The following is a 13,507-nucleotide window of genomic DNA, read 5'->3' as shown; positions in this document are numbered from 1 at the left end:
TGAGCACTTGTGCTAAATGGGGCACCCATTTCTACTGAAACTGGTGGCCCCTTCCAAATAGCTATTTGAAGGCTGTGTCCAATTCAGTGGAGCCTTCTTTTTTTTTTGTTTTTTGTTTTTTGTTTTTTGGTGAGGCAATTGGGGTCAAGTGACTTGCCTAGGGTCACACAGCTAGTAATTGTTGTGTCTGAGGCCAGATTTGAACTCAGGTCCTCCTGAATCCAGGGCTGGTGCTCCATCCACTGTGCCACCTAGCTGCCCCTCAGTGGAGCCTTCTTTAAACTGCTACCAACAATTCAATTCATGTAAACGGTAACTGGGCTATAGGGTGAGGATATGCATTTATTTTTTATTTTAATTTTATTTTTTTGCGAGTTAACGAGGGTTAAGTGACTTTCCCAGGTCACATAGCTAGTAAGTATCAAATGTCTGAGGCCTTATTTGAACTCAGGTCCATCTGAATCTAGGGCAGGTGCTTTATCCACTGTGCCACCTAGCTGCTCCATGATAGGCATTTATTTTAAATGGGAACTGGTCTTCCCTTCCTGTATTTTCTGGGGTCTCCCATCAAGAAGAGTTTCTTCAGGGTTTCTCCTCACTTGCTCCTAGTAGTAGAGGAGAGAAATGATACCTTGGTATTCCTAGTCTGTGGAGAGTTCAGATCTGGAAACTTTGCTTCAGTTTACCAACCTGACCTTTTGCCTGCTCTGTAGCTGTTTGTTTTGCAAAGTTCCATTTATTTATTTTTTTCTTTCTAGCAGTGGACTTTGAAAAACATTCAGAGGTCCCAGACATGGTGGAGGAGATAGCTAGGTGGCAATGTGGATAGGGGGCCTAACTTGGAGTGAGGAAGTCCTCCGTTTTAATCCTGCCTCAGACACCTAACTAGCTGTGTGACCCTAGGCCAAGTCAATTCACCTCTCTCTACCTCAGTTTCCTCATCTATAAATGGGTATAATTATAGCACCCACTTCCCAGGGTTGTTGTGAGGATCAAATGAGATAACATATATAAAATGCTGTGCACATCTTAACAAGCCATATAAATTCTGTTATTAGTTATTGTTACTATTATTATTATTATAATATCATTAAGTAAGCACAACCAGGATTCCTTCAGATTTTACAGAGAAAGAAACTGAGAGCCAAAGTAAGGGGGGAACCTAACCAAGAGCAGATGATATTACTACCACTGTTAATCTGTGCTATGACCACTATCTAGAACCCAGAGGTTTACAGGCCCAGGGAGGGTAGTACAGTAGTTAGTGTCCTCATTGTGACTTGTCCGGGGTTCCACATCTATTTAGTGGAAGGTTCAAGATTTGAACCAAGCTCTCCCAGCTCCAATTTCAATGCTCTTTCTACTGAACCAAAACATCTCTTAAGAATTCAATTTAGGGGCAGCTAGGTGGCGCAGTGGATAGAGCACCGGCCCTGGAGTCAGGAGTACCTGAGTTCAAATCCGGCCTCAGACACTTAACATTTACTAGCTGTGTGACCCTAGGCAAGTCACTTAACCCCAATTGCCTCGCTTAAAAAAAAAAAAAAGAATTCAATTTATACTCAGAGTCCAGAGCCTTCTACACAAAGGCAGAGGAGCGCAGATAAGGACAAAGTCAAAATGGTATTAAAAATATCCCAGATGTTTAACCATGTTTTATTGATGCCTTTTTGTTTTCATGCCAGTTGTTTCTTGATATCTACCCCCCTCACACCGAATCCTCCCTTGTTTAAAAAAAAAAAAAAGAAGAGGGAAGGAAAACAATTAATAACCACATTTGATAGTGTCTGCAACATGCCACACCAGTGTTCCCACAGCTCTAGGACCAAGATAGGTCTTTGCTGCAATTAATTTGCTTTTGGCTGACTTTTAGCCTTATTCGCATTATTGTAGTTATCGTGCCTGTGATTCTCCTGGTTCACCTTTCTGCATCAGACTATATAAGCCTTCCCATCATGTTTCTTGGAATTCCGCATCCTTCTTATTTCTTCCAATGCAATAACATAATTTGTTCAGCCATTCCCCAAATTGACGGGCTCGAGTCCAAGATGTTTATAGTTTCTAACAAATAAAGTTCAGATGGCTTTTGATTTCATCTTGATTTATGACAGCCAAGGGAGAATTCTCTTTTAGGTACCGAGTAATCTTGTAGTGCCTATTAGGTCTTATTAACACTATTAGCTGTATAATCTACCAGTCCTAATATAGTCAGAGCTCAGATAATGAATGGGTTGCTCCCTGATGTGTGCTAGATGTCACTAGGAACAAAGGACAAGTTCACCAGCAGTTGAGATACTCTTAGTAGGCCCTCCCTCCCGCCCCCCCCCAATCCTCCCATACACACCAAGAAGCTAGCTGATAGCCACTTCCCACTTTTTGTCTCCTTTGTGAGATGGAAGACAGCAGGGGACAGTGATGCACCAGTCTGGTCATGCCTTACAGTTTTTAAGTTCTACAAGCTCTCAGGTCTAGAGCCCTATGGACAAGACTGGACAGGTACACAGAGAAAGCAGCACAGAACACAGCAAAACTCTTTGTCTCCCAGCTCTCTAATGTAATCGTGCCAACCGTTTGGCTTGCTCCAAGCCAGATTAGTGGTATTAGTAGTAGCTCAATGAAAAGAAGTTAGAATTTTCTTTGAGATGTTTTGATCTTGTGTTTTCATTTAAGGTTTTTGTTTGTTTTTTAAAACATCTTCATTTGAAGGAATGTGGAAAAGTCAACAACCAGGAGGTGGAGAACGCTAAAGCCAAAGAAGAAGCGGCTCGTGTTCTGGAGTGTGAGGTGAAGATATCGAAGAGGGAGGAGCCAAACCCTCCAAGTCTTTTGGGCCAAGAGGCAAAGAAGAAAACATCCAAGAAAAAGTCTATCAGGTGCGAGAGAGCCCTCACCCCCCAAACCAAGAAGGGGAATGACTTACCTGAATCTTCTTGTCATTTGGAGAAAACCCTTCCAGATGACCCAACCGAAGGAGAACATGCTGCTGACTTACTACCTGACACATGCAAGCACGGTTTGGTCTCTCACTTGAACTCCTTACAGATTACAATTAAGCAAGACTTGAGCCAGCCAGTCCAGTCCGTTGAAGAAGATGAAGAAGACGATGAAGATTGGCATGTATGGAACGCATCCTATAAAGCCAAGCTCCGTAAAGAAGGCTGTGGCAAAAGAGAGAAAATCTATGAAACGGATGAATTTATTCACTACCTGTTAAATTACTACCAACCTCCACAATATGACCGTGTTTATGAAGACCCAATGAGGGCCATGAGCAAATCTCGGTGGCAGAGGGAGGTCCGTGACATTGGAAATGGGTTTCAGATCAACTTGAACCAGTCAGACCATCACATCATGCAAAATGGGCAAAAGGTCGATTGGGCCGAAGAAGATGGTCAGCAGTGGGAGCCCAGACCAAGAGAGGCTATGAATACAAGCCCTGCTCAAGAGTTTGCAAAGAAAGTTAAACGCCATTGCACAGATCCAGCTAATGAAGCTGTGGATCTTGTGTCTGATGTGGACGGAGAGCAGTGCCCTTTGCAAAACTCCCATATTGGCCCAATCAAAGACTCCAAGCATAGGAGTAAGAGAAAAGGTTCTTCACAATCCAAGCTATCTGGCTCCTCTTGTGAGGTGTCAGACTTCTTAGAAGAGATCAGTAGTGATTCTGACTGCTTTAATGAAACAATAAGTGAAGGGAGCGAGCATCAGAGTCCAAATTCAGGCCGCTTGGTGACGGTGATGGTGAGGGAAGACTCAGATGACTACAATGAAACTATTGCCTTTGACCAAGAAAAGAAATGTAGCTACTGTGGTATGTACCCAAAGTTAAATCCTGCGGACTTGGCCAAGCCCCTTAGGTCCAAGCTTAAGAAAACAGTTAAGAGGTCCAGGAATGAATTAAAATACCCAGGGCCCCAGAGTGAATGCGAAACCAACGGGGTTGAGAAAAACACCAGAAAAAAGAAGAAAAAGCCAGAGGAAGCAGACAGACATGATAAAGACGACTACCCTACACCAGACCTCAGCAGCTTACAGTCCCTCGGAAAACCTGAGAAGAAAAGGAGCAAAGTGATGGAATCCAAAATGAAATGTAAACCTTCTTGTGGGCCAGTAGCATCGTCACAGAGCATTGACATCCCACCTGGCCAGGAGCTTTCTAAAGATATGGATAACCCTTGGAAGATGAAATCTGTTCAACAAAACGTGGGAGCCTCCAACAGATGTGTTAAATGGAAGGACCAAACCCCGACTTCCAGTGTTTGTGTCGCCAGCTGTGACGGTACGCATCCACTTGCCTCTGACAATGGTTTTGGAAAGAGATCCGTCCTTAAATTGAAGAGTTTTTGAAAGCCGCCAGGCTCAGACACCCAATTTGTTTGTGATGGTAAATGATTCGAAAAGAGAAAAACCAAGAAACAAAAACCACAAAGCGAGACCTTAGGAATTCATTGGCTAGATAGCAAGATGTCACTTAAAAGTTTTAGTTGTGGCCACTTTAACCCTTCATCTAGTATAGCTCATACATTGTGATGACAGCAGGTATGTTAGTAAAGCTTGGGGAGATTTCTAAGATGTGCTTGCAGATTACTGCTAGCTAAGAGTGAACAATCTAGTTTAATTGAACCTTCAGTAGAGTGTCCCACAAAGCTCAAACATAACTTGCAGGGTAGGGAAGCATCCTTAGCCACATTTTCTTTGTTCACCCCTGATTGTTACCCCAGATGACAGCTGGGAATAGTGGGGATCTTTTTCTGTTTTCTCTCATTTGGTCAGAAGTGATCTATGATGCAGTAAGCATGATCTTTGCTGATGTTGTAGCCCGGTTCTTAGCCTGCTTTTGTGCCTTGGACCCCTTCAACAGCAGTCTAGTGAAACACCATTTTAAATAGTTTTTTTCATAATTAAAAAGAAATGCTCAATTTCCGTTAGAGATAAGTGAAAAAATAAAGATGTGGGTTTTTCCCCCTTCCAAGTTCATGGATCCCTTCAAATCTACCCAGGTTAAGAACCTCTGGTCTACAGGTCCCTTTTCTTTTGGTTTCTTCTTAGCATAGAGCAGTCAAATGGAAAGGAGAAACAGCTAGAAGCTCACTTTGATTTCTTAGAGAAATGATTTTGAGCATTTTTATGGGCAGTGACCTGAAGAGAATCTATACGGTCATCACTAGACCATTCTTTTTTGGGACACCATATGGCAGAAGAATCTAACTATTCAGTTCATTTTCAATCCTACCAATCTTTCCTGGGTGCCACCTGCTATGTGTTCAGACCCAAGGAAGAGATGACTTGTTCAGAAACACCTAGAACAGAAGTAGACTTGGGGGGAAAAGTACATTAGACCAAAGGGCAAGAAAGAATTCATAGGGAGGAAGGCTAATGTGCTTGGGAGTTTAAATGGGACAGCAGAGCTCCAAGGATCTGGCAACAACATTCCTGGAGCGTCTGCTGTGTGGGTTGCCCTAAAGACAGATGACAAAATTGTTTAGAGTTGAGAATGCAATCCGTTTGTAGAAATCATTCAAGTGTCCCAAACTTTGCTTTTCAAAGACCTCCTCATTTGCCTGAGCCTTTGGTGGGTTTTCTGTTTGGGAAAAGGTCAAGTTCACGTGTTAAGATTTCTTGGATTTGGGGGCAGCTAGGTGGCACAGTGGATAAAGCACTGGCCTTGGATTCAGGAGAACCTGAGTTCAAATCCAGCCTCAGACACTTGACACTAGTTGTGTGACCCTGGGCAAGTCACTTAACCTTCATTGCCCTGAAAAAAAAAAAAGATTTCTTGTATTTACAGGCTCAAAATGGGAACTTTTTTTTTTATTGTATTCTGTGTTTGGTGCTGCTTAAAGCTGAGCCCTTCCCTAGACTCATACAGTCATGACTTCGAGAATTTTGCGGCATAAGCTATGTTGAAGGCTGGACTTAGGTACTCTAAGGACCGGTGATAAAGATAATTCCAACAAAGCCATCCTTGGCCTGAACGATTGAAGATGAATGGACTGAATCAGAGACTACTTGAAGCATAAATGCTGTTCAGTGCTCAGAAGTCATAGCAAGCCAGGTTTTGTATAAGCAGGCTTATTTAAAACAGGCCTGATTTTAAACTCTGATGAGTTTCTATCAGAACACATTACCTGAGTTTACCATTTTCTACATTCTGTCTTGTATCATAATTATTTCTGTAAAAGCGCTTCCCTTCCAGCCAATGAGATTGTATATATATATATGCCCCCATCCTATCCATCCAGTAAGATCTATATGTGCTTCTGTCCCCCCTCCAGTCAATTAGATTGTGTTTATGTGTATAAGTCCATCTTCCCTCTCTGCTCCCCCATCACCAGCAATTATGGTGTAAGCTCTCTGAGAGCAGGATCCACCTCATTTCAGGAGCCCCAACAATTGTCTGAAGCCTCATAAATAGCAGGGGCTTAAGAAATATCTGCTAAATTGGTTGACTTGAAGCATACTAGGACCCCATCTCCTCTCCCCCCACCCCCAGTAGTCTGGAATGTGTTTTCACCAAAATTTGATTCCTGGGCCAGGCCTTCTCTGGTCTACAGGAAGCTGGGTGGTGGAAATGAATGGCCTATTTTCTTGAAGTCTGGTACCTCATCTTGGATGGAATTCTTCAAAGTTACCAAATACCCCAATTTTTCTGCATTAGGAACCACATGGTGATGGTTTTAAATATTTAAGTATATAGCTATGTGACACAACAAGGACGCAGCCAAGAATGTGTCGTGATGTACCATATGCGCTTATTACCGTTATGTTAACTTGAATAAAATTGTGACGAGAAAAAGGTTCTGTTTTTCCTGTCAAACTTGGCTTTTCATTGAATGACTCAGCAAACTGGGTGTGGTCTGTTGTCAAATTTCAAATCCCTCCCCTGTATCAGAGTGCCTTTTCTCCGTGTTCGCCAAGGCTCAGGAATGACTGCTGATGGACGTTCAGAGGGAGTCACTATTTTTCAGAATACCTTGGGAAGTTCGTACAGCTTGTCTTTTGCCAAGGGACTTTGTGTGAAAAAGTGTTGAAAACCTACCCTCTTTGGCTTCTGGGTTCTGCCTTTATTTGCAATCTTTTGTACAGTTGCGCTGAAGAGATTGTAACAGGTACATTTATTGTGACAATTTGTTGTTTCTTTGGTCATCCGGTTCAGAGTATTTTTCTATGTAAAGTTTATGGGTATAAAAAGATTTGCTACTGAATGCTTCTGAAATGAAACTTTTAATTGCCATAGCAATTAAACAACAAACATTATTAAGCCTCAGCAGTGTGCTTCAGTGCACTGGGGTTAGATATACAGACCCGAAATGAAGAGCTTACATTCTTTCTGAATGTAGCATATGTATAAAAGTCTTGGGGTAGCACAACAAAGAATAAGATAAGATAAGATATGAGTGCTGGACCTAAAATTAGGAAAGCTTAAGTGATTCAAATATGGCCTCTGCCCCCTTACTAGCTGTGTGACCCATGGCAGGTCACTTAAGTTAACTCATGAGCCCCCCAGGTGAGGGCCTCTGTCTCCGACTTCTCTCCTAAGTTAGGAAGGAGAAGCGAACTGCTTTGTGGGAGGGCATTCCCATGAAACCCACCTATGACATCCTTGGCTTTTTGCCTGATTTAGTATCACAGAATTGGTGCTAAGGTATTCATTTGTAGCATTCCGCTCAGCACCCTTCTGGGGCCCAGTCAGAAGTAAAAATACTGGTTTTGTGTTTGTGTGCATTCTCCATTCTGCTCCTCCCTCTTCTAGCTTAATGTTTGAGGTTAACTCTTTAGAATGCACAGAGAAAAACCAAACTCTCCCCCCCCAAAAAGATTCACTTGATATTCCATACTTTAGAAATTCAGTGGCTCCACAAAAATGAGACATGAAACGTAAGACTACTGTCAGTTAATTTTCTTGATAACTTCTTATCTGTCTTGGTAGGAAATCTGTGTGGTGTTAACAATTTGCTCTACCTTTTGCTGCTTGTGCTATTGAATTATCACCATGTTAGCTTTCTGTTTGACCTCTTAAATATGTAACTAATGTGATGGTGACCCTTTATATAAGATTCTGAAAGCCTTTAGAAAGCTAAGCACCATTGGGTCAGCATGTTTTAGTTCACTTTGCATGTCTCAGATTTCTCAGGTAGGAAAAAACTGACCTCCTGGTGCTGTGATAGAAAAACCGGAATATATTTGTAGTACTTTTCTGATGGTGACAATCCGGATTTTGAATGAATTGTTAACTTGACGTCTTACAAAGGTTCACATCTGTAAGACGAATGAATGACTTAGCCCGGTTATCAGTCCAATGAATTGTCACTCAGCAAGTGCTTTGTACATAGTGCGTTGAGTTCCCCCCCCCCCCCTTCAGTAAGGATTTATTAGATATCTATCCCCTTCCTTTGTGTTTAGACACCCTAAGCTTTTTAGGCTTTCAGCCCTTGGTGGAGGTGCTGCTCCACAGCTTTTAAGTATAAGTAGCCCAAGGACTTGATGGGGGGAGGGGAGGAAGGAGCATATTTGCATAACTACTAATGGCCTAGTTGGCTTGGGAAGTGTACCTACCTGTCTTAGGCCTTGCATAATCTTGGCTAATGCAAATTCATTCACCTGTGCTCCTTAACCTGAGGTCTATGGTTTCAAAGACCTCATAGACATGATGCTGTTGGGAAAAAAAAGTGGTGATCACCTAGAGATGTTGAGCTTGGAATGGGGCCTTAGAGGCCACCAGGTCTGACCTCCTTATTTTGTCAGGGAAGAAACTGAGGCCCAGAGAGAAGTGACTTGCCCAGGGCCACACAGCTAGTAAAATCCCTCTGAGAAGGGATTTGAACCCAGGTTTATCCTGACTTCAAGTCCAGCACCCCTCCATTCCATTAGAGCAACAACAGAGCAAGTGAAATTGTAAAGGCTAACTTCTCGGTGGCATGGTTACAAAACATTTTCATATGTGTTCCCGTTTGTTCCCTGCAAAGTAGGACGGTATTAAATCCTCTCTTAAAGAATCCTATGGGAACTTGTAAGGGACATTAACCCAACTGTGAACGATATTTCGGGGCTTAATGTGGGAATTTGTTTTGCTTTACTATGCATATTTGTTACAACAGCTTTGTTATCCTTTTGGTTGGGGTGGTATGGGAGGGAGAGAAAATTGCTTGTTAATTGAAAAAATAAAATAAAATGCAATTTTAAAAATGATATTAGTAGGCTTGCATTTTCCCACTTTTAAACCAAGGGCGGTTCTGAAACTTTTTTTTCAGAGATTTAGAGATGGGAGGGACCTCCAAGGTCATCTACTTCCAGCCCTGTCATTTGATAGGCCTAGAAAAGGAAAGGGACTTGGCCAAGGTTGAATTTAGACAGTTGTAGGTTTGGAGATGGACAAGATTTCAGAATGACGAAATAGGCCTTGGGAGAAGAAATAACTTGACTAAGTTCACATGGTTAATGGATAGAACAGACTGGCTTTGAACTCCCATCATTGCCTGGCTCCACTCTTCATCCATCATAGAAATTGTTAGCATTTTTCTTAGTGTCCTGTTTTGTTTTGCTTTTTAAAAGAATGTAACCAAGAATACTGGAAAAACTTGTAGCTGAAGTCTACTCACAACACAAGGTAGAAAAAAATCTCTCTGAATCACTGGGTGAAGGCGGGGTGGGGAAAAAGAGTAAAAAGTTAACTTGGTCTCCCACTGACATGTGGAGATTGCTTATATCCTTACCTATTTTTTAAATCATAAAAGTATTTTATTATTTTCCAGTTACATGTAGAGATAGTTTTCAACATTTGTTTTTATAAGATTTCTAGTTCCAAATTTTTCTGCCTCCCTCCCTTCCCCCCCTTCTCCAAGACAGCAAGCAATCTGATATAGGTTCTATATGTACAATCACATTAAACATATTTCTGCATTAGTCATGTTGTGAAAGAAGAATCCGAACAAAAGGGAAAAACCTCAAAAAAATTAAAAAAGCAAAAAAGTAGAAAGAGTATGGTTCAATCTGCATCCATTTCCCACAGTTCTTTTTTTTTTTTTTCTCCTCCTCACCTCGTAAGGATGTTTACATAATGGTCTTTGAAGAATTTGTTGGCTCTGAGAATGTTAAAATCCATTTTTTTTCCTAGCTTAAAGTAATACCTAGTTAGTTACAGGAAATTAAAGAAACAAGCCCATTTCGGAAGGCCTTGGAATCTGGCTACTTGGGGATAAAGTTTTCAAAACCAAGATTGTTTCTTCCCTCCCAAATGCCAGTTGTGTTTAGGTATAAAAGGGAACGAGCTGATCTCTTCTCATAGAAGAGATTGTGTCACAAATATTGAGAGGCTATATGGAGGATCCTTACTTTCCAGGGTGTGTGGTGGGGGAAACCCTTCAATCCCTGGTTTTCACCTAAGAGCTTTCCCCCTAAAAACAGAAATTCACTTGGGGAAAAGGCATCATAAGTGAGAGGGAAGATGTCTGTCAGAGTTGATTGAACTCTGAGAATAAAGTTCCATGCTGTGTTCTGTGTTGCTAGGAACATTCCAATGCTAGCATTCCCATAGCCAAACATCAATAAGTGGGTAATAAGTTGTTCCTATTTCCTTATGCATATATTCTATCTTCCTTTGGGGTATCAAAATGTAAATAAGATATAAGGACTCCTGTATTATTTGCTGGCCCATTGACGTATATTTCAGTATGGGCCAGGGCAGGGGGAGGAAAGGGGAGCTGGTCTACTTGGTGTTGCCTTTGGCATTTTATAAGTATCAGACAAGGAAAGTAGGGTCAAAGGCACTGATGGGTTTGCAGAGCCCCCCTCTAGGTTGGTTTCTTGTGGTGACTCCAATAGACATTTGGTCCATGGTATGAATGAGTTAACATATGAAATCAGTTAACCTGTAAAGGCATTTTGCAAACTTTAACCTGTTCCATAAATACTAGCTTTTTTTAGGAGGCTTTAAGAAAGGGGGAAATTATCTTTCATTGGTGAACAAAAGATCCTGTATCCAAAAGTGACATCCTGTCTAGCAAACCAATAGAAAATCTTGGTGCTGGTTCCTTTAAATCAGAGGGCTTCACCGACACCCAGGAGGTCCACGGACCTGGCTGAAACAAAAGCATCCCGTTTTCATTTCCACAACAACATCTCTAACTGCATCGCCCACTTGGCTCTGTTGTTTGCCAACCTCCTTCTGAGGAGGGGTCCTCGGGCTGGGCCAGACTGTGTCCCAGGTGTGGCTGGCATGCCAAGAGTTAAGAATCCGTGTGGACTGGGCTGCCAGCACAGGTCTCTGCGGCAGAGGTCTGGGAAGCTTGATGTCATCCTCAGCAAATCACAGCCTCGGCATCCTCAGCAGCCGCAGCAACAGAGCCCACTCCCAGCCGCCTGTTTCTTTGGGAGGCGGCATGGTCTAGTGGTAAGAGAGTTGGCTCCAGAGCCAGTAGAACCCAGGGTTCTAATCCCGCTCTTCCACTGCCTGCCGTGTGGCCTTGAGCAAGCTGCTTGACCTCCTGGGTGCTCTTTTTTCCCCCTCCCGGACAAAAGCACCCCCTGCCACCTCCCCATGTCCAGCACTTGTCCAAAAACCAACCCAGTTTTCCATTCCTCGTGGGCTCTGCCTCTGAGCCCCTCTCAGGGAACTCTTTTGGGGATCACTGGGCAAATCCTTTCATTTGGGGGTCCTCAGCCTCTTTATCACTAAAAGGGGGAATTGGTCTCAAGAATCCCTCAGGTCCCTTCCAGCCAGCTCTAGGAGCCTGTAAGAGACCTTGGGTATATCCCCCCCACACCTCTCTGAGACTCACTCCTTCCTCTGCAAAATAGGGTGGGGGGTTTGGCCCAGAGCAGGGGTTTTTAACCTGGGGTCTACTGGTAGGGGGTCCATAGAGAGATGTCAAAAGGTCTCTGAACCCTGATGGGGGAAATATTCTTTCTTTCTTTCTCGGTTCTTGATTCCCTGAACTGAGATTTGACATATTTTTCAAATGATGTATTATTTCCCCAGACAGACTGTCCAAGGGGTCCATGCCCCCCCAAAGGTAAAGAATCCCTGACTTACATGGCCTCCGAGGTCCCTTCTGGCTCTGGGTCTGTGACCTTAGGCAAGTCTCTCCCCCTCTCTGGAGCTCACTTATTCCTCTGTAAATGAGGAGATTGGGCTAGAGCAGAGGTTCCTAACCTGGGATCTACTGCTAGGGGGCCCATGGATAGATGCCAAGGGGTCTGTGAACCCTGATGGGGAAAATATTTTTTATTTTCACTACCCCTGAACTGAGATTTAATATTTCATTCAATTATTATTCTGAGAAGGGATCTATAGGTTACCCAGCAGACTGCCCAAGGGGTCCATGCCCCCCAAAGATTAAGAGCCCCTGGCCTAGATGGCCTCACAGGTCCTTTCTGGCTCTAGGAGACTGTAGGTGACCATGGGCAAGTCCTTCCCCCTGCCTGAGGTTCTCTTCTTCCTCTGCAAATGAGGGGATTGGGCTAGAGCAATTCTTGGTTTTTTTTTTTTCGTGTTTTTTTTTTTTTTTTTGGTGGGGCAGTGAGGGTTAAGTGACTTGCCCAAGGTCACACAGCTAGTAAGTGTCAAGTGTCTGAGCCTGTATTTGAACTCAGGACTTCCTGAGTTCATCTACTGTGCCACCTAACTGACCCTAGAGCCGTTCTTAACCTGGAATCTACTGTTGGGGGTCCCATCTGTGGTGACTGTGATCACTGGGAAATCATTTAATTTGGGGGTCCTCAGCATTACTCCTAAAAGGAGGGGATTGGCTTCAGTAGGCCCCAAGGTCCCTTCCAGCTCTGGCATAGGAGCCTGTATGAGACCTCTGGGGCTCACTTCTTTTTCTGCAAAATGGGGGTTTTGGGCTAGAGCAGGGTCCTTAACCTGGGGTCTAATGGTAGGGATAGATGTCAAGGGGTCTGTGAACCCTGATGGAGAAAAATTCTTCTTTATTTTCACTAACCCTGAATTGAGATTTAACATCCTCCCATTATGTATTATTTCCCTAGACAGTCTGCCCAAGGGGTCAATGCCCCCACAAGGTTAAGAGCCCCTGGCCTAGATGGCCTCACAGGTCCCTTCTGGCTCTGGGTGACCAGAGCTTGGGTGATTTACTACCTCCCTGGCCAATGTTTCCTCCTCAGTAAGAAGAGGGGAATTGAACTAAATTGCCGCAAAGATCCCGTCTCTAGCTTTAGAACTAAGCTTTTATGTCACCTTGGGCAAGTAATTTCTCCTGTGCCTCAGTTTCCTCCTCTGTAAGATAAGGGAGGTTGAACTAGATGAAGGATTTTTAACCAGATAATTTCATGGGGTCTGTGAACTTGCATGGGGGAAATGCCTTATCTTTTTTTTCACTTACCTCTAACTGAAATTGAGCACCTCTGATTATTATTATTTTTTTTAGTGAGGCAATTGGGGTTAAGTGACTTACCCAGGGTCACACAGCTAGTAAGTGTTAAGTGTCTTGAGGCTGGATTTGAACTCAGGTCCTCCTGACTCCAGGGCTGGTGCTCTAACCACTGCAGC

At 43.2% G+C, this 13,507-nt stretch overlaps 1 protein-coding gene across 2 annotated transcripts in view; it reads left to right on the top strand.

Annotated features, from left to right (window-relative positions):
- LOC122733652 (A-kinase anchor protein 17B-like) overlaps positions 1 to 9,156 on the top strand; it is a 47,728-nt gene extending 38,572 nt beyond the window's left edge. For both annotated transcript variants that reach the window (XM_043974226.1, XM_043974227.1), the window contains exon 5: positions 2,707 to 9,156. In XM_043974226.1, the coding sequence (XP_043830161.1) occupies positions 2,707 to 4,347 (1,641 nt within the window). In that variant the 3' untranslated portion in view covers positions 4,348 to 9,156. The remainder of the gene's footprint in view (positions 1 to 2,706) is intronic.
- Positions 9,157 to 13,507: the final 4,351 nt, after the last annotated feature.

The sequence above is a fragment of the Dromiciops gliroides genome, chromosome X (assembly GCF_019393635.1).
Source record: "Dromiciops gliroides isolate mDroGli1 chromosome X, mDroGli1.pri, whole genome shotgun sequence".
NCBI classification, from domain to species: domain Eukaryota; kingdom Metazoa; phylum Chordata; class Mammalia; order Microbiotheria; family Microbiotheriidae; genus Dromiciops; species Dromiciops gliroides.
This window is presented reverse-complemented; position numbering and strand designations above follow the sequence as displayed.